This window comes from Desmodus rotundus, chromosome 12 (genome assembly GCF_022682495.2).
Source record: "Desmodus rotundus isolate HL8 chromosome 12, HLdesRot8A.1, whole genome shotgun sequence".
Taxonomy (NCBI): domain Eukaryota; kingdom Metazoa; phylum Chordata; class Mammalia; order Chiroptera; family Phyllostomidae; genus Desmodus; species Desmodus rotundus.
Genome location: NC_071398.1, coordinates 77,954,786 through 77,976,075, shown reverse-complemented (window position 1 = coordinate 77,976,075; position 21,290 = coordinate 77,954,786). Strand labels below are relative to the sequence as shown.

At 48.5% G+C, this 21,290-nt stretch overlaps 3 protein-coding genes across 9 annotated transcripts; 1 reads left to right on the top strand and 2 right to left on the bottom strand.

Annotated features, from left to right (window-relative positions):
* Positions 1-4,213: 4,213 nt before the first annotated feature.
* On the bottom strand, positions 4,214-9,767 carry ISG20L2 (interferon stimulated exonuclease gene 20 like 2). Of its 2 annotated transcripts, XM_024574310.4 has the most exons (4): positions 9,477-9,767; positions 8,064-8,912; positions 5,813-6,013; positions 4,214-5,103 (listed from the first exon to the last, which is right to left on the bottom strand). In XM_024574310.4, exons 2-4 carry the CDS (start codon positions 8,796-8,798, stop codon positions 4,990-4,992), a joined length of 1,050 nt encoding a protein of 349 aa, XP_024430078.2. In that variant the 5' UTR covers positions 8,799-8,912; positions 9,477-9,767; the 3' UTR covers positions 4,214-4,989. The 2 variants fall into 2 exon arrangements, with proteins under 2 accessions (XP_024430078.2, XP_024430071.2); XM_024574303.3 differs by lacking the exon at positions 9,477-9,767 and having other exon boundaries at positions 8,064-9,470.
* A 163-nt stretch (positions 9,768-9,930) lies between these two features.
* On the top strand, positions 9,931-16,094 carry METTL25B (methyltransferase like 25B). 3 transcript variants are annotated; one of them, XM_053915081.1, is made up of 8 exons: positions 9,931-10,206; positions 12,456-12,580; positions 12,818-12,925; positions 13,386-13,448; positions 13,702-13,845; positions 14,301-14,785; positions 15,200-15,384; positions 15,791-16,094. In XM_053915081.1, the coding sequence occupies exons 2-8, from the start codon at positions 12,497-12,499 to the stop codon at positions 15,910-15,912; spliced, it is 1,191 nt and encodes a 396-aa protein (XP_053771056.1). In that variant the 5' UTR covers positions 9,931-10,206; positions 12,456-12,496; the 3' UTR covers positions 15,913-16,094. The 3 variants fall into 3 exon arrangements, with proteins under 3 accessions (XP_053771056.1, XP_053771055.1, XP_024430095.2); XM_053915080.1 differs by having other exon boundaries at positions 12,773-12,925; XM_024574327.3 differs by having other exon boundaries at positions 12,733-12,925.
* A 346-nt stretch (positions 16,095-16,440) lies between these two features.
* On the bottom strand, positions 16,441-20,480 carry MRPL24 (mitochondrial ribosomal protein L24). Of its 4 annotated transcripts, none has more exons than XM_024574348.3 (6): positions 20,398-20,480; positions 17,624-17,867; positions 17,448-17,543; positions 17,139-17,242; positions 16,768-16,898; positions 16,441-16,669 (listed from the first exon to the last, which is right to left on the bottom strand). In XM_024574348.3, exons 2-6 carry the CDS (start codon positions 17,804-17,806, stop codon positions 16,533-16,535), a joined length of 651 nt encoding a protein of 216 aa, XP_024430116.2. In that variant the 5' UTR covers positions 17,807-17,867; positions 20,398-20,480; the 3' UTR covers positions 16,441-16,532. The 4 variants fall into 4 exon arrangements, with proteins under 4 accessions (XP_024430116.2, XP_024430124.2, XP_045060823.2 ...); XM_024574356.4 differs by having other exon boundaries at positions 20,340-20,459; XM_045204888.3 differs by lacking the exon at positions 20,398-20,480 and adding an exon at positions 20,264-20,372.
* Between the last annotated feature and the right edge of the window lie 810 nt (positions 20,481-21,290).

Below are 21,290 nucleotides of genomic sequence, written 5' to 3'. Positions count from 1 at the left end.
CAGTCCCTCAAGGAGGCACCTCTTATAATCCTCTAAGAGAGGAAGGCCGTTCCCGTTAGGGTCCCAGTTGGGTTTGGTTAAAGGTACTGCCTTAGTAGGGTTGGAAGTCTAATCAGGATTTTCTTGGTGCAGCTTCTGAGCCTGTTCATTTGCCTTATCCAACACCAACCTCTGCTCATCCCCTGTAAGTCAAATATTCAGTAAGGCTTATGTGTCTGCCCAACTGGGATGGAGAGTGGCAAAAATTGACATAACTAAATCAGTCACTTTAGAAGGATAATCCCTATAAGAAGGATTTGAGCCCTGGCTGGTGTAGCTCAGTGGATTGAGTGCTGGCCTGTGAACCAAAGGGTCACCAGTTTGATTCCCAGTCAGAGCACATGTCTGGGTTGCGGGCCAGGTCCCCAGCTGGGGGCATGTGAGAGGCAACTTATCATGTATCTCCCACACATTGATGTTTCTCTCCCTCTCTTTCTCCTTCCCTTTCTTTCTGAAAATAAATAAATAAGTAAATAAAATCTTTTTTTTTTTTTTAAGAGAAGGATTTGAGGTTTTCTGGTTTAACAGATCCAATGTAGAAAACAGAGTATATGCCTAATAATATCCAGTGGGCTGGCCCTAGTCCCACTGGAAGTCTTCACAAAGGATATTGCCCTGCCCCGGTAGGGGCTTGTCCTCCCCTGAATTTGGTTCCCAGATGAGTTTGGGATGGAGAGACCAATTCAGGCTCACCTTATTTGGCTCTCTCAGCTGGGTAAGGAGGACAATCCCCCCGGGTTGATGGGGCCGTGGAACCCTGACCACGCTCACAGCAGCCACGGCATCTTGATCTTCCCAGTACCTCTCTTTGGAGCTTCTGCTATCTACCACAGGTAAATTCCTTTTCTCTGGGCCATCGATCTATTTCCTTTTAATCCTGTATCTGCATATTTATTATATAAAGTCATAAAAACCTCTACATAAGGTACTTCATTCCCTTTCCCTGATGAAAGAAACATGCAATTAGTTGTTTTGTTCTTTGACAAAACAACTCTAATTGCAGTACAGTATAGTAATTTAAAGACCCATTCAGTGACCAGTGCTCTCCTGAGTCTAGATTGTATGTAGGCCAAGCAGTATAGCAATAAAAGACCATTTCATGCCCTGGCTGGTGCGACTCAGTGGATTGAGCACTGGTCTGTGATCCGAAAGGTTGCCAGTTCAATTCCCAGTCGGGGCACATGCCCTGGTTGTGGGCCGCGTCCCCAGTGAGGGGTGCACGAGAGGTAACCACATATTGATGTTTCCCTCTCTTTCTCCCTCCCTTCTCCTCTCTCTAAAAGTAAATATACAAACAAATAAAATCTTTTTAAAAAATACCACTTCCTTTTTATTCATAGGCTTATAAGCATAGGTGACCAATCAGCCATACTTTTCCCCAAAGAGCTGTCTCCAGAATGGAAGCTCCCCCCACCCCTGTTCTACCAGATGGAGCTCTGCAATATCACACAAACTAGAAGGCACCTTAATTCCTGATGACTGTTCTAAGTCATAACCCGGGACTACAATCTCAAACCAGAAAGCACAGTGATTCAACCCAACGTGAAGGTGATGGGGATTACTGAGAATCAGAGGAGAGTCCCCAAGTGAAATCACTTGGCAGTTGCAGGGAGTCTCCAAATCTGCACCTTAGAGGCCCTCCAGTCCAGGCAGCCAAGAGGACTCCCTGCCAAAAACCTAGACTTACAAGAGAGTTTTGAAGGTATCCCACCAGAGTGGCCAGAAAATGAAACTGGAGAAGTCAGTGTTCGTGCTGCTTGTCACTACCAGAACCAATAAGCAGAGACAAGGATTAAATCTTTATTGGCACTTTATTCAGATGCCAGTGATCTGAGATGGAAGTGCGTTAAGTACCCCCCCTCAAACTGTCTTAACATCTTATCTCAAAGCAACCTTTTTATAAAAAGAAAGGGTAGGTAAGGGGGTTGGGGAAAAGGTTAACTGGATAAGAAGTACCTGCAGTCTGGCGAAGATTTTCCTAGTACTCTATCTGTTGATCAACAATTCTTGTGCAGGGCAGACATCCCTCCTAGGAGCACAATGACTCAGGTACCAGCTCCTCCGCCCTGCAGACCCCCGGGGCACAAAGGCTGAATTACGTGCTGACCTCCTGGAGTCACAGAGGTCATGCATTCCAGTTCCTGGAATAACAGCTTTTCACATGCATTAATCACCTCAGCCTCTCAATTATAACTAAGGCTAAAATCTTTAACTCTTGAGTTCCTCTATCCAAAGTGCTTTGTGTACATTACACAGACTATAGATGTAGGATATTTACCTGGCATATTGCATACATGAATGTTTGTCTCTAAATTTGGACTTTGGCTAACGTGCCTCGGGGACAAGTTCATAATTATAATACTGTTGATCTTTCTTATTGTCACCTGCAATCACCTGTTAAACTAAGGATTAAATGCTTCCTCTTTGGAGCCTTCACTAGATCAGTGGGGTATTTTAAAATTTTTATTATAGTTTTTCCATTACCATTTAGTCCCCTTATACCCCCTCCTCACCCTGCAATCACCACTGTTATCCATGAGTCTTTTTTCCTTTTTGCTCTATCCCTGCACCCCCTAACCGCCCCCTGTCCCCCACCCCCGTGAATCTGATCAGTGCTTCATGAAGGTGGAGGAAGGGGCAGTGCTATCATCTGAAATTTCAAAACACACTCCCCCTTCCTCTTTTGAGAACCACTCTGTTAAGTTTTAGACTATTAAGTTTATGATTGGTGAATACAGTTCTCAATCTTTGCCCTTTCCATGTTCACCTGCAGTAGTGGGTCTCTTAGCATTAGAATACATCATTATGCCAGGAAGAGATTATTAGAAGAGCTTGTGTTTTGTCAGGCATGTGGCTGACTCTGAAGGATCTTAAATTTAAAGCCATAAAGGTCTTGCTGACAGGGATTCAGGTAGCAATCTGCAGTGGGGCTCTTCTATTATCAGTTGAAGCCAGGATCCTGGGGACGGAGGGTTGTGGAGAAGAAAGGGGACTAAATGACAGTGTATCCCCAAGTACCCTTGTAGGGTGAGCTGGGTTCTGATCAGAAAATGATGAGAGAAAACAGTGCAAGGTCCTCTCATCCTCCAGGTTCTTCCTGGTGAGCAAAGATTGAGCTCTTTCTAATGTTGGACTGAGACGAGGGGCCCTTCAGAACATGGGGGTGGGGGTTTCAGGATAAGGGGATGAAGTAGAAAAGCCAGTTGCTACTTTACCAAGATACATACAAACCCAGGTTTGTTTCAGCCACCAGGTAACCCCAAAATTGAACTCAAATGAGGGTTTTCTAGTGAACTGATCACAATGTAATGAAGACTTGCTTTCATGTGTACGTCTAGTTGGGGTGTGGCCTTCCTAGTGTGCAGGGCACCTGGCACCTCTTTGTGAAGTGTCATGGACATTTCAAGTTGGGCTCAGCAGGAACCAATTTTCTCAGAGCTCAAGAGCTGCATGTGCAAGCAGATCCTGCAGCACAGTATGTGACGAGACCATGCCAGGTCTTGTCCTAACCATCCCTAACAGGCAGCCAGGACTGTGACTCTGGACCCTGGAGCCAAACCAGCCACTCAAGAGGGCACAAGTCCCGGTAAAAATATGGAGTCTTCATTTTCTCAAGACAGTTATCTCAGACACAAGGTCAGACCTGTGACTCACCTTCCCAAAATGAGGGTGTGTACCAAGGAAACAACAGCAGGAGCAACCGGGCTAGCATCACAAAACACCCTTCCTCTTGCTCCACTCCTCCCATGTGCCCACTGAGTCACTCTCCTGGTCACATGTACTCTGTGTAAAGGTGTTCCAGTGGCTTGGGGTGTGATGTGAGCTGTGCTTTTTGATTTGTGGGAAGGGCAAGGACAAGGTACCAGAGCACACTAGCTACACAAATAGGCTTTTCAGTGCTTGCTGGTGACTTCCAGCAAAGCAGGACCCAGTCAGTGCCACCCAGACACTGGAACCCCTTACAAAGTTACAGCCCAGCAAGACTTTGCAACAAAGAGAGTTAATCCCCAGCTGGGTAGCTTAGTTGGAGCACTGTTCCATACACCAAAAGGATCCCCGGTCAGGGTGCATATGGTAGGCAACCAATCAATGTCTCTCTCTAAAATCAATGAACATATCCTTGGGTGAGGATTAAAAAAACATTAAAAAATAAATAAAATAAAACACCATATAATTATTTTTCCATTAAAATTTATCAAGGAAAAAGATTTTATCAAGGGAATAATTTGAATTTTTAAGAGGCTTATTTTAGCAAAGTAAAAGACTTTAAAATTCTTTTTTAACCTATCAAGTGGGGTCTAAATTAAATAAATCCTCTATTGCTTTAAGAAAGAGAATGCTTTCCTACATCATAAAAGTTGATTTCCAAGTCATACTCTCTGACCTCTACTGCCTTGTAACTCACCAGGGATGGCTCCTCTCAAAGTCAGGGGGGGAAAACAGGTGATATTCTGACATAGACTAAATGTAGACTTTGATATGTAATGTGATCATACAATCATCATTCGACCAGGATACCTCTGAGAGTGAAAGAGGGTGCTATTATTTGAGAACAAAAGGCATACAATGGGACATATAGCTACCCTCGTGATAAGGCAGTCTGAGAAACTGAATTTCCCAGTATGCCCTGCCCCCTTAAGAGTCAAAAAGCTTGACTAGAACAAAGCACCCCGGGACCTGTGGTTAGCACCATTTAACGGGTAAACAGTATAGGGCTGGGTGCTGACATGGAGATTCCTCCTTCCATGGGACACTTAGCCAGACACAGGACACAACACCTGAGGTAAGATTTCAATACATATATAAGTCTGGGGTAGAGCCTCTCTGCCCCCCAACAACTCCGGTTTCCCAAGGTGGGGAGCTGGCCGGGCTGTCCGCTGGTTCGCTGCCCTGTTTCTCCGGGTGTGGTGCTGCCTCTGCCTCTTCTCATCAAGGGTGTCCCCACTGCTGCTAATCTTTGGGGGGATTCTGGGCCAGGTGCTGTTCCCACTCAACTTCGACCAACTTGTACAGCTCCATGGTGGCCTGAGCATCTTCCACAGAGGAATGTCCACTTTTCCCAGCCTGAACAAGGGAGGAAGAGAAGAGCAAGAGGCTATAAGAAAGTTTGCTTTTTCCCCACTTCCCGCTTGCTCCCCTCAACCCCGATACAAGCTGTTGTTTCTGCAGACTTAGTGGGCTGCAAAGGTAGAACTCTGGTGGGGCCCTGCCCTTTACCTGCTTTCAAGGGCTCAACTCCTAGGAAGCCTTTGCTAAAGCCTGCCTCAGCCCTTTCTGCGGCACCGTGTGTATGCCATATTGTCTACACTGTAGAAACAGGACATCCAGATCATAGCCAGGCTGTCTGAGTCTTCATCTTCCCCCGTTCCTTAATTCTCTCTGTAACGTGTCTACAGCCTCTTACCAGGCAAATCACCCCTTCCTTGAAAGCCAAACATGTGAAATACGTGAGAGGTCTGCAACCACTATGAGGTCTTTAGACCACCACCACTACCTGACTCTCCTCTTTTCTTAGGGTTTTATACCCACTTAAGGCTTTTTTTCCTCTTCCAAGTACCCTTTGGAACACTGTGAGGTAGAGAACCGGAATTATTCCTATGCATACCTAGAGAGAGAGAAGTGGGCGCCTTACACCAACACTCTTCCTATAAGGGCAGCCTGCCTGAATCTCTCTACGACCAAAGGAATTCTGAGGTCAGAGCCTACAGACACAGCAAGGAAAGACTCCACAGTGTCCAAGCAAGGGGCCTGGCACCATGTGGGGGCATGCTACCTGGATGTCCCGGTTCAGCAGTTTCTTGGTGAGATGCTTCAGAGACATGGTAGCATTCTCTGGGCAGTCGGCCTTCCGGTTGAGAGGGGGGATGTGGGAGGTGTCACGGGTGAGAGACTTGGGGTGAAAGTACTGAAGGGCTTTGAAGTCATTGTGGATGGCATGTCCCACCACTATCTTCCCTGTGAGTATCTTCAAGATCTGAAAGCAGTGTGGAAGAGGCGGTGATTAGGAGAACTCAGGTGGAGCCCTGAGTCCTGCAAGTCCGTCATGGTCCCAAGTCCTTGCAGATTTTTTTCCATCAAGTGCTCACCTGCCTCATCTCTGAAATGCCCTCTCCTACAAGTTTTCTTTCACTTGAAATCTATCTCCTCTCCCCAAGATGAAAGTAGACATTTTGTTTTGTTTTTGTGTTTATTTTTCAATTAGTTTACAATATTATTTTGTATTGGTTTCAGGTGTACAATGTTGTGGTTAGACAATCATAAACTTTACAAAGTGTTCCGCCCAACATCTCCAGTACCCAACCTGGCCCTATATATAGTTACTGCAACGTCATCGACTATATTCTCTATGCTGTACTTTATACCCCCATGACTGTTTTGTAACCACCAAGTTGTACTTATTAATCCTTTCACCTCTTTCACCCAGTCCCTCAACTCTCCTTCCCTGGAAGTAGATATTTTTTACAGTGTAACCCTAGAGAAAGATAAACCCCAATTTGTTGTTCCACTTATTAATATATTCATTGGCTGATTCTCGTATGAGCCCTGATCAGGAATCAAACCCGCAAGCTTGGCACTTTGGGACGACGCTCTAACCAATTAAGCTACCCAGCCAGGACCACAGTGTAACCCTTTTTGGACTTACCTTGTCAGTGGCTCCTTACCTTCTCATTTATTTCCATCCCAATGACAGATTAATTTGTCCACAGTCCCAAATCACACTCACATTCAAGATGTTTATGTAACTATAAAGCATCTAGTTCAGTTCTGGTTGCTTCTTGAACTCCTTTAACTGTTATCTTTATGCTGCCCTTAGGTGCAAGGCTGGGACAAATGGAATCAAAGATGGGCTCCAGGGAGGTGATGGAAGCCCCAAATTACACACAAATTGACATACCTACATATATTTTTGTTTGTTTTTTGTAAGGAGAAGGTCTAGCCTTTCGTCATATCCTCAAAAGGTCTACAAGCCATAAAAGACTGAGAATCACTGAAGACTAAGGCTGCAGAGGGAAGTGATCAGGTGACCAGTGCTTGTGCTGTTTTAACAGAAAGTCAGTCCCACTGCTTTATAGATGCTCCTGCTCATAGCCAGGTGTCTACCAGGCATTCGGGAACCTTATTCACACCAGACTTGGAATCAAATAACTTCTCACTATTTCAGGATCTTAAAGCATGGAGACATATTACCAGTGAGGACAACCAAAGAACACGCTATGGGCTCTGAAGGCCATTCCCAAAATGGAGTTCCAAATAGGTTTTAAACAAGAGCAAGAGTCCTGGTAAAGGACTCATCTGGATATACCTGGGTTTCATACCCCACTTGGACCCTGGGGAAATGATTTATGATGAAAACCAGATGCAGTCTAGTCCACTTGGTATTTACTTGCTCCTGACTTTACTTGCAGTTTACTGTCCAACAACACCTTTACTTGTATTAACTTCAATACATAGCCCTTGTTAAGCCGAGCAGATTTGCTGTCTCAGACACACCCCATCTTCTGTCTCTCCCAAGACTTTGCTCACCTGTGCCACTAATGCACAGGTTTTTCAACTCCCCAAGTTCTTTGTAAAATACAACCGTTTCACCCCTGATGAGCCTCCTCCAACTGACTATTCTGGTATGTAAGGAAATACTGTAATGGAATGTGTCTAGAAAGGCAAAGAAATGCAAAGCTGAAATTACAAAGAGGTGGACCAAGGGCGCCCTCTGGAGGCCACCCAAGGCCAGTAAGCTCCCCTCCTTTCCATCACCTCTGCTGACACACCCTCCTTTCCTGTTCATTTGTTGTGCTCCCAGTCCCCAACAGAGGGCTACAATGAGTAGGTTAGCTCAATGGGTGAAATAAGACACATCAGCCATGTCTTTTATCCCCTTCACTGCAGACTACCTGTCCCAGTTATATAAATAACGCCCAAGTTCCTTCTGTAAACATTCTGCCTTCCCCCACCACCACCATGGTCCACACCTGCCTGGACCTCCCCCCACCCACCTCACTGCTACCATAGTGCCCCACGCCTCTCACCTGACCCCGAGCAATCTTGAAGGGTGTAGCATTCACCATGTGGTGCTTGCGAATACCACTCCATCTGGTGCGGTAGTCCACAATGTGGCAGGGGGGAAGGATGTACTCATCATAGAGCACATCTCCGTTGTAGTTGATGATGCTACATCGAGCCAAGGAACTGACATGCCCCTTGGGTCCTGTGCCCACCATCTCACAGTCAATTGCCACCATCTTCCTTGGCATCGTCTGGGATGCTCCAGAACATTTATTCTCTGAATGAGCTGCGGTGGAGTTCTGCAGGCTATTCTTCTGAGGAGGGTTCTTTTGGGGGTCCTTTTTCTGGTGGCGAGTTGGGTGGCTCTTAATCTTTGGAAGGGCACTCTGGAACTCCCCCAGCAAGTCTACTTTAGCCACAACAGAACCAGCCTTCTGTGAAGGGGCAGGGGTCAGCCAAGGCACAGAAGCTCGCTTGTCCAGGGACTGCTTTGACCCACCACTGGAGGCAGCAGCAGTCTTCTTTTTTGGAGGGAGAGGGATTTTCAAAGTGTCATCCATCTGACCAGTTTCCCCTTTCTTTGGAGGTTCTGAGTGCAACTTAGGCACATTGCTAGGGGGCTGGTTCTTCTTATTCAAAACGCCTCTCCTTTCCAAGAGCCGCCGCTTCTTGACAAATTTTTGGTGCTTGGCATTCCCCTCTAATGCCTTTTTTGGGGGAGGTTCACCAAAATCCAGATTGAGAAGTAAGGTAGACATGAGGATGGTGGATGATAGGACAGCTGTCAGGAAGAGTGGCTTACCAGTGAAGGGATAGAGAACTCATCCTCTGCTGAACCCCACAGACCAACATCTGGAGGTTTGTAATGTACCCTGGAGAAGAAAGTGAACTTGATAACAGAGCCCAAAGGCTTGGGAGAACAGTAAGATTCGTTTCCATAGGATTTAAGAAAGAGAATAATCAGAGCGACCTCCTTGATAGAGGGGGAATGAATCTGTAATGTGAAATGACGTTAGGATCACTGAGACAAGCCCACAATTAACCAGCTCTATGGTCTTAGGAAGGTCATTTCCCTCTCTAGATCCGTCTCATTTGTAAACTGAAAAGGTTGAAGGGCCAACCAACTCGATTCTGTCTCTTTGAGTCTGGAAAGCCAGAATAAGTGAGCTCTACATCTGCCCACAGGGGGAACGTCTAAGTACGCTCGAAACCAGTGAGGAGTGCGGCATAGACGGCATCTAGATTACCCTGGCATCCCCAGCGCGGGTCCCAGATCGAGGGAATCTCCACATGCTTCTCACCCAAGTCCTTCTCCCAAGAAAGGGCCTTTGACAACACACAAGATCGGGGGAAAGCCGAGGCCGCGGGCAGGCTACCTAGGCGAGCACACTTAGGCGGTCCCGTCCACGGAGCCCGTCCTCCTCACGATCACCTACCTCCCAGATGAGCCCGCTAAGACCGGAAACGCCCGGAGCCGGGCACGGAAATCTGCGCGCACCTATGGGGCCCGGACCGGCAGGCGCGCGGTTTGGAACATTCCCGCCCGCGCGCGCGCCGAGGCACTCTGCCTCTGGGGCCGAGGCCAGGACGGCGGACCGAGCAGAGGCGGGGGCGTGGGCGTGGGCGGGATGCGCTCCCCGGGTCCCTTTGGCTCCGTTGAGGTACAATTTGAAGGTGTGGGGAGGCCGCGACAAACGGGAACTGCCGCGCGCCGGGACCCCAAGCTCCACTTCCGGGGATGGGGGTGGGGAAGTACACGGGAAGGGGCGGGACTTGGACGCCGCGGCCTGCCTCTGTAGCGTCACTACCCGACACCCCACCACTGCTCGCCTCGAACGCCTACACCTTTCCGCTCGGACGTCGCGTCCTGTGACGTCAGGAGGACGTCTTACGTCTTCAGCCTCCAGTTGGAACGGGAAAGACAGCGTCGGAGGCCAATGCAGACTGGTTTCTTCTGCAGAGCCGAGCCCGCTCTAGGTTGCGGGCCCGCGTGGTGTTGACCCTGCTTCCCTCCTCACAGCGTTCTCGCTCGCGGCGCCACCAACTGGACCACTGATGCCGGGCGTTTCCGCTCGGGGCCTCTCTCACGAGGAGAGGAGGCAGCTAGCTGTGAACCTAACTCGTGTCCTGTCGCTGTACCGTTCCATCCTGGACGCCTACATCATCGTGAGGCCATGGGGGTGTGGCGGGGTGCTTCTGGTTGTGTGCGTGGCTAGGTGCCTGCGACAGAGGGAGAATCTGGAGTTAGCTTCTGATCTCTTCTATGACTTTCAGTCTGTCTTTACTAAAAGAGGTTAAAACTGGGATGGTTCCTCCTTTTTTTTAAAACAGATGACACAAATATTAATATTTCTAATATCTAGGTTGTTTTTCTAACCTTTCCAAATCCAAAATAAAACTCATGGACATTTGAGCCATGCTGCAGATAACGTTGAACTCTCCTAGGAACATGTGAGGTGTTCCAAGAGCACACAAGTTCATTCATCCACGCTGAAATTCCTGATTTTGTAACGTAACGGACAGTAAACTTTGGAATCCGATAGACTCCGACTAGAATCCTCTCCTACTGTGGTAGCCTTAGGCATTAAATAAAAATTTCACCTAGCCCTAGTTTCTCAGCTGCAAAAATGGGTTCCTATGTGAAGGATCATTGAGAAGAATAAATTAGATGGTGTATTAATGGCACCAACATCTGCTGAATTGTTCAGCCCACAAACCCAAAAGCCATCCTTGATTCAGCTTTCCTTCACTGATCTACAGTCCAATCCCTCAACAAGTTCTCTTGGCTCTACCTCCAGAAAAAAATGCCAAATTCACCCATTTGTATCCATTTCATTGCTACCACCCTGGGCCAAGCCACCATCATCTCTCTCCTGGATTTCAGCTCCCCCATAACCAGTTCCTCACAAGCAGCCAGATAGATCTCTAAAATATAAATCTGAGCACAACAGTCCCTTGCTAGGCATTTTGATGAAATCCTAACTCCTTACCATTCATTACCTTTGATACTTAATGAAGCTCTGTGGGATCTGTCCCCTGCTGCTTCTTGAACCCCATCACATTTCATTCCCACACTCACATACTGTACCCCCACTGGCCTGAGTTCTACTCCACAGATAGGGCAGGCATCTGGGCCTTTGCTCTTACTGATTGTCTGGAATGTTTTTCCTCAACAGAAAGGTAATAGAGTAGAATGGTTAAAAGCAAGAATTCTAGTCAGGTTGATTTAAAATCCCAGCTCTGCCACTTACTAGCTTTTTGACTTGGGCAAGTTAATTTGTTGCCAGTTTTCTTTTCTTTTTTAATTCTCAGCTGAGGATATGTTTTTATTGATTTTAGAAACATCAGTGTGAGGGAGAAACATTGTTCAGTTGCCTCCCCTAGGTGCTCCCACTGGGGATCCAACCTGCAACCTAGGTGTGTGCCTTGGCCAGAAATCGAACCTGCAGCCTTTTGGTGCACAGGATGACGCTCCAACTGACTGAGCCACCTGGCCAGGTCGCCATTTTTCTTATCTGTAAAATGAGGGATAAAAATGATACCTACCTCACACAGCAATTAAATGTATTAATATAAAATGTTTAGAACAGTGCCTGGCATATTTTTATAAGTGTTTGCTATTACCTGATTTTTTTACATGCCTGTTTCCTGTTAATCATTCAAGTTTCAGCTCAAGTGTCAAGCCTTCCCTCATTACTCTATCTAAAGTACTCTTTCAGAGTCTCCTTATATTTCATTAGTGTTTTCTTATCTGTGTGGCATTTGATGTTATCTGAATTTTTTTTTCTTTATGTAAACTCTGCAAGAGCAAGAATTTTGTCTGCCTGGTTCATTGCTGTATCATAGAATAGAGCTTGGTGCATAACCAAAGCTCCAGCACTTGTGTTCAACAAATGAATGAATAAAAATCCATCCTGACATATCAGGTGTCTGGCATATATAACAGTAGGTTATAAATAACATACTAATACTGCATGTCAGTCACTGTGGTGTTGGGGATGCTGATGTAAAGAAGACACCATCCCTACCCTTAGGTTCAGTTGAGTGGAGAAAACCCACACATACATAAGTGGCAAACGCTAAAAGGAGAGGTGTGTTCAGAATGCATTCTGGTCTCCGAGGAAGGAGGGGGAGTCTGGAACAGGTTTTAGAGAAGAGGTGACTCAGATGAGGAGGAGTTACCCGTTGGTTGCAGGCAGTGGCCTTATATTGAGAGTGGCGTGGGGACAAATGGGAATGATAGTAGTCGGGTTTTGGGTTTTTTTTTTTGAAGACTATTTATTTATTTTTAGAGAGGGGGAAGGGAGAGAGAGGGAAACATCAGTCAGTTTAGACATTTCAGTTTGCAGGACGATGCTCAGCACGGAGCCACCCCAGTCAGTAGCAGCCTGTTGATCACATTTCCCCTTCTGCAGGAGTTTTTTACGGACAGCCTGTGGGGCACACTGCCTTGCTCATGGCAGGAAGCACTGGACGGACTGACCCCACCACAGCTGGCCACACTGCTGCTAGGGATGCCTGGGGATGGGGAAGTGGTCAGGTACGGGCAAGGGGGGCCCTGTGCGGGGGGACTTGGCACTGACTCTGCAGCCAGCCATTACTCAGAGTCTCACAAGGGCTTCCTGGGTTGTAAACTGGTGCCCTCAGGACACAATGGGTCTATTCACTGGGGGTCTGGGTGGGCTATCTCAGGTACAGGTCGGTGTGGCCACTTACCCTGCTGGCCCTGAAGTCCACAGCCTATGCCCTGGCCTTTAACCGGACACCTGGGTTTCAGACCCCCTCAGAGTTTCTGGAGAACCCCAGCCAGAGCTCCCGACTTACAGCTCCATTCCGAAAACACGTCAGGCCCAAGAAGCAGCATGAGATCCGGAGGCTCGGAGAGGTAAGGAGATGCTTGGGGTATAGGTGGCGTTTGGGGGCCTGGGGACTTCTTAAGCTAGTGGGTTACAAAGATGAAGGCACCTTATATCACCTTCAGGACCAGAGGCCCTAGAAGTTTCCTTCCTTGGTAGGCATACTGAAATCAGAACTTATGCTGGTTTGGGGGATTTTTTTTTTTATCCTTTTGCTGGATTGGTTGGTAGCTATGACTGAAATTCCTGTTTTTTCACCCCTATAACCTGCTCATGGCTTCACAGAGGGGCTCTTGTTCTAAGGGGGAGACTGAATACTGACCTAAGGAGCAAGGAGCCTGCGGTCAGCACCCCTAGTATTAGTTTCCCTATCTTATCTCTTCCATGGCACCCTCTACCCTTCTTCCTCTGCCATCTTACCCCTTCCACCATCATTAAGCTCCGGGAATCAAGAACCAATGGCCAAAGCTTTGTTCTCTCCTTTTTCAGTTGGTGAAAAAGCTGAGTGACCTCACAGGCTGCACCCAGGTTGTGGATGTAGGCTCAGGCCAGGTGAGCCAGACAGACTCCTAACATTTGGGGGGCAGGGGTAGGCGAGGGGAGTCTTGGGGCTAGAACAGCTGGAAAGCAAGTTGTCAGGCCCCAGGCCCAGGGAGGCCAGCACCAAGGAGCAGTAAAAGTAAACAGGACAGAATTTAAGTCTTCTGGGAGCCTGTGACCCAGGTGTCCGTCCAGGCCACTGATAGAGGTGATAGTGGGTAAGAGCACTGAATGGGGCTGTCTACTCTCCCTCTCATGGTTCCAGGGCCATCTCTCTCGCTTCATGTCCCTGGGGCTGGGGCTGAAGGTGAAGAGCATTGAAGGGGATCAGAGACTGGTGGAGAGAGCCCAGCACCTGGACCAGGAGCTCCTGCAGGTTCTGGAAAAGGAGGAGAAGAGGAACCCACAGGTAGGCCAGCCCTTACTACAGCCAGAACTGCAGGAGCAGGGTCTGACTGGCTGGGCTGTCTTTCAAGTTTCTCAGCTTGAGATGGTGTGGTTCCTATTTCTGCTAACCCTTTCCCAGATTTCCCCTTTGGCAAAGCCTCTTCACATCTTAAAAGCACTCTCTAGTTACAACGTGCTTTCCACACTGATATGTCCATCTCACAACGAACTGAAGTAGCCAGTCAGTATTACACTCATTACAAATGAGGAAACGGACTCAGAGATGAAAAAACTTGCAGTTAATGATAGGTCCATAATTTATCCCATCTTGATTCAAGGTCTAACTCTCCCATGCCCCAGCTTCTCGTCCACCTTCTCCCTTGGGAAAGAACAGAGGACAGATCCCTCTAGCCACCAGAGGTGGAATGGGGACAGCAAACACACTTCTCACCTGCTTTGTCCTTCCTGCCTCCACAGGTGGTGCAAATTGGGTCTCGCCGCTCCCCACACCATGTGGTTCAGTGGGTAGACCCCAGGACCCTGTGTGAGGAGCTTCTGCTTCCACTGGAGGACTCACCTCGGGGGGGCGCCCGCTTGCTGCTGACAGGCCTCCATGCCTGCGGGGACCTGAGTGTCGCCTTGCTGAGGCATTTCTCCTACTGCCCTGAGGTGGAGGCCCTAGCCTCAGTGGGCTGCTGCTACATGAAGTTGAGTGACCCTGGTGGCTACCCACTGAGTCAGTGGGTGGCCACGCTGCCTGGCTACGAATTGTCCTACAGGCTGAGGGAGGGGGCCTGCCATGCCCTGGAGGAATATGCCCAGAGGCTACAAAAAGCAGGCCCTGGCCTCCGAACCCACTGCTACCGGGCAGCCCTGGAGATGGTCATCCGGCATGTCCAGCCCAAGCTCCGTCGGCCAGGCGTGCAGGGCATCCCCAGGGTCCATGAACTCAAGATTGAAGAGTGAGGCTGGGGAGTTTGGGGGGTTGGTGTTGGGAGTAACTGGAGGTCTGAGTCCCCCCCACCTCACTTGTTAGCCAGTCCCTAAGAAAATTTAAATGCTCCTGAGGGGTGATTCTGAGTTCTCTGACTGGGGCAGCTTCTCAAAATTTCTTCAGAAAGGAGTTGTCATTCTTTTATCAGAAGACTTAGTGCTTTTAAATGCTAAAAATATGGCTAAATAATTGGACAGATCTGGCTGAAAATACATTTTTGGATCAACTTGTTATTGGACAGACAGCTGACAGCCAGAGAAACATTTAAAATGCAAGTTAGGGTAGAAAATCAAGCAAAGTTAGAGTCAAATTAGGAGCCAATAGTTTAAGTGGGGGGGACCCCAAAAACCAAACTGAGTGTTTTGTGTGGCTGACCCCACAGATATGTACAGCAGGGGTTGCAGCGAGTGGGGCTGAATTCCCAGCTGCCACTGAATCTAGCTGCCCTTCGGGCCCATCAGGCCCAGGAGAACCGTGTGGTGGCCTTCTTCAGCCTGGCCCTGTTGCTGGCTCCACTGGTGGAGACACTGATTCTACTGGACCGACTGCTGTACCTTCAGGAGCAGGGTGAGGGCGGCCTACAGCAGGGGCCCAAGGTTAGAGGGCCTGGAGTCCTGGGGTTCCTCCTTCAGGGTCCAGAGTTCATCACTGTGGTGATTCTTAGGTCACCTGCTTCAGAGTCACCAGTGATGGGAGTGGGGTGGGAGACCTGTTAACAGATTTCTACTGAATTAGCCTCTGGCATGTGTCCCCGAAGTGCCTTTTGAGCAAGCATCCCAGGCTTTGGGAACCAGCATTGTGCCTCCTTTCAAGTCGGTGCCTTAGGTGTTCCTGGTAGAGAACTGGGTGTCCTTAGTCTCCTGGAGCTTCCCCCATGGGGAAAGGAGCTATGCCTGCCTGCAGCCTGGGCAAGGAGTACAGCTGAGAGTGGGCTTCATTTCTCCCCTTCTTAGCAGCCCTGTCTTTCTCACAGGCTTCCACTCCGAGCTCCTACCCATCTTCAGCCCCGAACTCTCTCCCAGAAACCTGGTTTTGGTGGCCACCAAGGGACCCCTGGGTCAGGCCTTCTCTGTTCTGGAGAGTGAAGACAGCTGACACAGCCTGCGGAAGGGCACACCTGGGGCCCAGGAGCCACACTGGGTGGCAGAGTCTGCACTCCTGACGCAGAGGATGAGTATCCTGCATCCTCCCTGGAATCTTGGTGCCCCACAGACCTTCAGCTTCGTACTCTTTCTCTCCCTCCATGTGTTATGCTTTGTTAGTAAAAATTTATTTTTAATGAAAAAATTAGAATCTTTATTTCTCTTCCCCTTCTATTAAATATAGAAAAGGACAGGCGTACACCCTCCCTACTTAGATCCTCCAGAGGCGCGACTATTTGGTCTCACGTCCCCAACCCCGACTGCCCTCCAGAACAGGTGGCATCTTCTGTTACTCAGGGCTCCATCGGAGGGAACCTCTCTCCCACCAGTCTCCATCCCGGGATCGGTAAGCGCTGTGCCTCAGGAAGGCCATCTTAAGGCTAGCTAACTTCCATACACTGGGGCAGATGCTCCCTCCCTTCAGCCCCTGGAACAGGCACCATGGGTTAGGGGTGCCAGAAGACAGCAGCTGCACACAGAGGAGGACTCATGGCTCTTTACTGATGACTGAAGAAGATGTGACCCCAGCCCTCAAGGCTAAGACAAGGAGGGGAGAAGCTGCTCTCCCCAGGATCAATACCAATAGACTTTCCTGTGTCTCCGAGTCTCCTGAATCCCCATTGCATCCATCACCTCCTCTTCCAGAGTCTTTAGACGGGGCACATAGGTTCTTTCTAGAGCATCTTCCACTGATGTGTCTTTGGGGCCATCTGTGAGCCAGAGGAATAAAGATGGGTGAGGATCTTAACATCCGTTACTCCCACTTTTATCACCCTACCCCATCTTCCTGTCCCTTGTCCAGCCTCACCAATCCATGTTTCAGGGACGATGCCATCAGCTCTGGGAAATTCAGGTTTGGGAATAATCCTTCCTGATCTTGTGGAGACTCGGACCCGCTCTCCTGCCTCAGTGAATCTCCACTCCACTTCAGTGGGTTTCCTAGTGGACAGAAGAGATGCACCAGGCCTGGGAGCCAGGTCTCCCTGCTACTCCACAACCTAAAATTCAATGGCTGAAAATGCTACCTCTGTACTGGGATTGCCTACAGGGGGTCATGTCCATGAGATGGCCCCTCTCAATTTCCAGAGCATCCAAACCACCACTGCCATTGGATAAATGCGGTTAACATCCGTAAGAACTCAGGATGGGAAACCCTCTAACCAGAGCCCACATGCTTACCTGTCCACAGGATCCACAAGTTTGACTTGGTTGTGGAGCAAGGGTGCTTCGCTAGGGATCATGGTTCCCCGGTAGTCCTTGGTCCTGCCAATATAGCGGTAATGCTGTCCGAAAGAGGAGGGTTAGAAATCAAAGGGTGTGAAGGCGACCTGCATACCACAGCTCTGAGCATCTGGCCCAGGCTGAAAAACAGAAGGTTCAGTTGCCTCACCATCCCCTCAGCCAGTCTCCTGACTCCTTTGCTGCTCTTAATAGAAAGGGATAGATGGGACAGGCTTCCTGAACGTCTCCACCCCACTCTTCACTTACTGTATTTAGCCCTTCCAGGACCACCCAGTTTCGCTGCCGGATAACTTGAACCACTTTGCCTTGCTTCCCAGCATCCTTGCCTTCTAGGACCTCCACCTGTGGCAACACATGAGGGTCAGGGAGGGAGATCCTTCCCCAGGAGCCCCCTACCTGTCTACCTCATCTGAGGTTCTCACCTTATCCCCACAGAACAGATGCCAGTCTTCATCGGAAATGGGTTCCACAGCTACTGGGCGCCGCCTGGTCCCTGGAGGGTTCTTCCTCTTGTCTGCAAGGGAACCTGGGCGGCTCATCCCATAGCGGTAGTGGGGGGGCAGAGTGACCTTGGATGTCAAGGCCAACAGGGCAGAGAGACGCATGGCTGAAGGCTCTGAGGAATCCCTTGGCCAGTGAAAGACCCAGAAACCTTCCTAGTCAGCTCTGGAGTAGACAGGTAGAAACAAGGGGGCAAAGAAGCAAAGGGAGGAATTTCTTTTTAAAGCACTTACTCCATTGCTCAGTGGACCTCATCTCACTGAATCCCCATAATATATCATCTTCACTTTACTGAGTCTATTTCCTCAGAGAGGAAATAGATTCAGAGAAGTTAACTAACTTGCCCATGGTCATAAAGCTACTATTCAGAAGAAACAGCCCTGGCTGGAGTGGCTCAGTGGCCATCATGGGTGCTGGACTGCGAACCAAAGGGTCGCTGGTTCAATTCCCAGTCAGGGCACATGCCTGGGTTGCGGGCCAGGTCCCCAGCAGGGAGCGTGCAAGAGGCAACCACACATTGGTTTCCCTCTCTTCTGCTCTCTCTAAAAATACGTAAATAAAATCTTTTTTAAAAAAAGCTACATGCAGAAGAATCAGCATTCAAACCCACATATGTCTGACTTCAAAGTTCAAAAAGTTCACTGAGGCCAGGAACCACATTATCTAGCTTACCCCTGAATCCAGCAGGTAGTAGGTACTCAATAAAAAGTTATTAAATAAGTGCACAAACAACAGGATAGGAAAAGAAAACAAAACCAAACCCAAGTTGTGGAACAAACCACTGGTATAGGGCCAAAAAGCAGGCAGTTATGAAGTAAAACAACCAGACAGGGAACAGAGATAGAAACTAAGATTAAAATGTCCTTACACCACTTCCAATCCCTACCTTCAGTCAGGAAAAGACCACTCCAATTTAAGATAGCCTCTTTTCTAAATGAAAGGACACAGAGCCAGACTCTAGGACTACTGTGTCCTAAACTGCCCAACAAATTATATATCCTAAGCCTCTCAATTTTGGATCATGAACTAAATTTACAAGGTGGTGAGAGAACTAAGGGCAAAAGTAAGTGCTTCCGTTTATTGAGCACTTGCTACCTGCCAGGTACCACGCTATGTGCTTTCCTGTATCACTTCATTTGAGAAAGAAAGTATGTACCATCAATCTTGTTTTATAGCTAAGAATGAAGTCTAGCTTCAAAGTACAAATAAAGTGCACTATAACAGCATCTAGAGCTCTGGACTGGCAGTCAGATGACCTGGGTTCTGGTACTTACTTCACCATCCTTACTCTGTGACCCAAGGCAAGCGTCTCTTTCATCATCCATAAAACATTACAGGGTGGTTGATGTCATTCAAATTATTTTTAATGTTTAAAAAATGTGAACAGTATTATCCTGTTGGGGTAAATTTTAAAATATATATATTCTGGTACAGGCATAAATGTTTATGGGCAGGAAATAACTCAGGTACTTGTTTAGGGGGAAAGGAACCATTTGGGAGGGCTATTATTTTCCATCTTGATTCTTGCCATAACGTTTGCATTTTAACCATGTCTTTTTTTTTTTTTTTAAGATTTTGTTTATTTATTTTTAGAGAGAGGAGAAGGGTGAGAAATAGAGGGAGAGAAACATCAATGTGTGGCTGCCTCTAATGCACCCCGCCTGCAACCCAGGCATGCGCCCCGACTGGGAATCCAACCAGAGACCCCTTGCTTTGCAGTCTGGTGCTCAATCCACTGCACCACACCTGCCAGGGCACCATATCTTTTTTAAAAAATAAGATTTTAAACTTACTTTTAGAGAGAGGGGAAGGGAGAGAGAAAGAGGAGAGAAACATCCATCCATTGCCTCTCGCAGGCCCCAACCTGGCCCAGCAACCCAAGTTTGTGCCCTGCCCGGGAATCGAGTCGGTGACATTTCGGTCCGTGGAGCATCGCCCAAAGCACTGAGCCACACCAACTGGTTTATTTAAACAATGGGATATTGTGTGATTTTTTTCTTTGTACTCCTCTATATGGAAGAGGCCTAATGTTATTTTCAACTACTGCTAGTTGACTGTAAGTCTCAACGTCCCCATTCAGACTCAACAAATGGTCAGTGAGCACTACTGTGTGACAGACAAATGCTGGGAACTTCACTATTACTGGTATTTCATCTTCCCACTGCCCTGTGAGTGAAGTAGACAGGAGACAAGGAAACCAAGGCCCGGACAGCTGAAGTGCCTGTCCTAGGTCATACAGCCTAGCAGAAGCAGAGCCACTCTTAACACCCACGACTCCTGCGTGACGACTGCAAAAAGTCCCTTAACCTCAGCCATTCTAAATCTGAAGCTCTGGGAGGAGATCCCAAAAGCCATCCCCCTGGGTCCTTCCCTTTTTTCCTTCCATACCCTGGAGAGGGTGGTGTCCCTTTCACAGTGGGACTTTCGCGGCAAGCTCTGGAAGCGCCGTGAAAGGTACTGCGGGGAGCGTCTGACTTTCAGGCCTCAATTCCAAAGACTTCCCCGCCAGCCCCATCACAGGTGCGGGCGAAGTCCGGCCCCAGGAAGCCAGCTGCACCCACCCGCGCCAAGCTTCCGGTGCAGAACAACTCTGGGCGATACCACCGAGCGGCGGCCCAGGAAAAGGATGACCCTTACCGCACCCGCCTCCAGGACGAGCCGAAAGTCGCCAACACCTCCGCTGTACCCGCCTCACCTCTGCTTCCCGCTGCACCGCAGAGGTCGTGCCAATTGCTTGCTACACGTGGGCCCCGAGCCCCGCCCGTCCCCGCCCCTCGGCTTTGTGGGAAATGTAGTCTAATCGTAGAGCGGAAGCTCAGCCAACCTACTCTCTCTGCATGCTGGAAGTTGTAGTCCATAGCTACGAAGCGCGCTGAAACAGGAAATTGGGTCAGGTAGGAAACCAAGGGAGCGTAAATCACCGAGAAGCACGTCGGACGTTGGAGGAGAAAGGCCGCCGCACCTGGCACATTCCTGAACAGGCTATGCGGGCTGCTGGGAATTGTAGTTGAGCCGATGGCTCCATTTTCTAGGAGTCCGTGGCTTCCAGTTCAAAATAAGAGTGCCACCCTTTCCAGGCAAGGGTACAGACAATAGACCACCCCCCCCACGCGCCCTTCTCTGTTGGAGGGGGTCAGGAGATTAAAAAACTGCCATAGGTGTTCTGAAGGAAGGGATATAACGTGGGCCCTTCCAGTCAATGATCTAGTCACAAAGTGTCAAATCTGGAAGGAATTTCATATGACCTAATTCAGGCATTTAACTTGACAGGAGTGCTGGGAAGATTTCACCCTATCAACCTCGTCCCCTCTAATCACCAGCTCAGGGCGCCGGGTATACCTAGCTCTCAACCAGCTCAAATACCCCTACTTCCACGGACGTCGTGGGCTTTGGTTGATATTGACACCTTCTTATACCCTACTTCTTGTGCAAACTTTTTTTTTTTTACATTCCTGGGTGCTTATTGGGGGAACCTGTGTTAAAGTGGTTGTGCAAGAGAAGCAGAAAGAAATGATGTAGTTTATTCTGTGACTTTCCCCTCATGTAGAATTTTGGTTACTTCGAACAGCTTGAGAATGGAGGAGAGGC

Bases quoted from the DNA above. Each gene is read 5' to 3' on its own strand.
- ISG20L2 (XM_024574310.4), bottom strand. From the start codon at position 8,798: ATGTCTACCTTACTTCTCAATCTGGATTTTGGTGAACCTCCCCCAAAA. The intron at 6,014-8,063 runs GTGAGAGGCGTG...CACTGCTTTCAG, and splicing joins TCAAGATTGCTCGGGGTCAG to ATCTTGAAGATACTCACAGG. The intron at 5,104-5,812 runs GTAGCATGCCCC...TCCCTTGTTCAG, and splicing joins TGCTGAACCGGGACATCCAG to GCTGGGAAAAGTGGACATTC.
- METTL25B (XM_024574327.3), top strand. From the start codon at position 10,096: ATGCCGGGCGTTTCCGCTCGGGGCCTCTCTCACGAGGAGAGGAGGCAG. The intron at 12,926-13,385 runs GTAAGGAGATGC...CTCCTTTTTCAG, and splicing joins AGATCCGGAGGCTCGGAGAG to TTGGTGAAAAAGCTGAGTGA. The intron at 14,786-15,199 runs GTGAGGCTGGGG...CTGACCCCACAG, and splicing joins CATGAACTCAAGATTGAAGA to ATATGTACAGCAGGGGTTGC.
- MRPL24 (XM_024574348.3), bottom strand. From the start codon at position 17,806: ATGCGTCTCTCTGCCCTGTTGGCCTTGACATCCAAGGTCACTCTGCCC. The intron at 17,243-17,447 runs GTAAGTGAAGAG...TCTTTCGGACAG, and splicing joins TCCTGGAAGGGCTAAATACA to CATTACCGCTATATTGGCAG. The intron at 16,670-16,767 runs GTGAGGCTGGAC...TCTGGCTCACAG, and splicing joins CGTCCCTGAAACATGGATTG to ATGGCCCCAAAGACACATCA.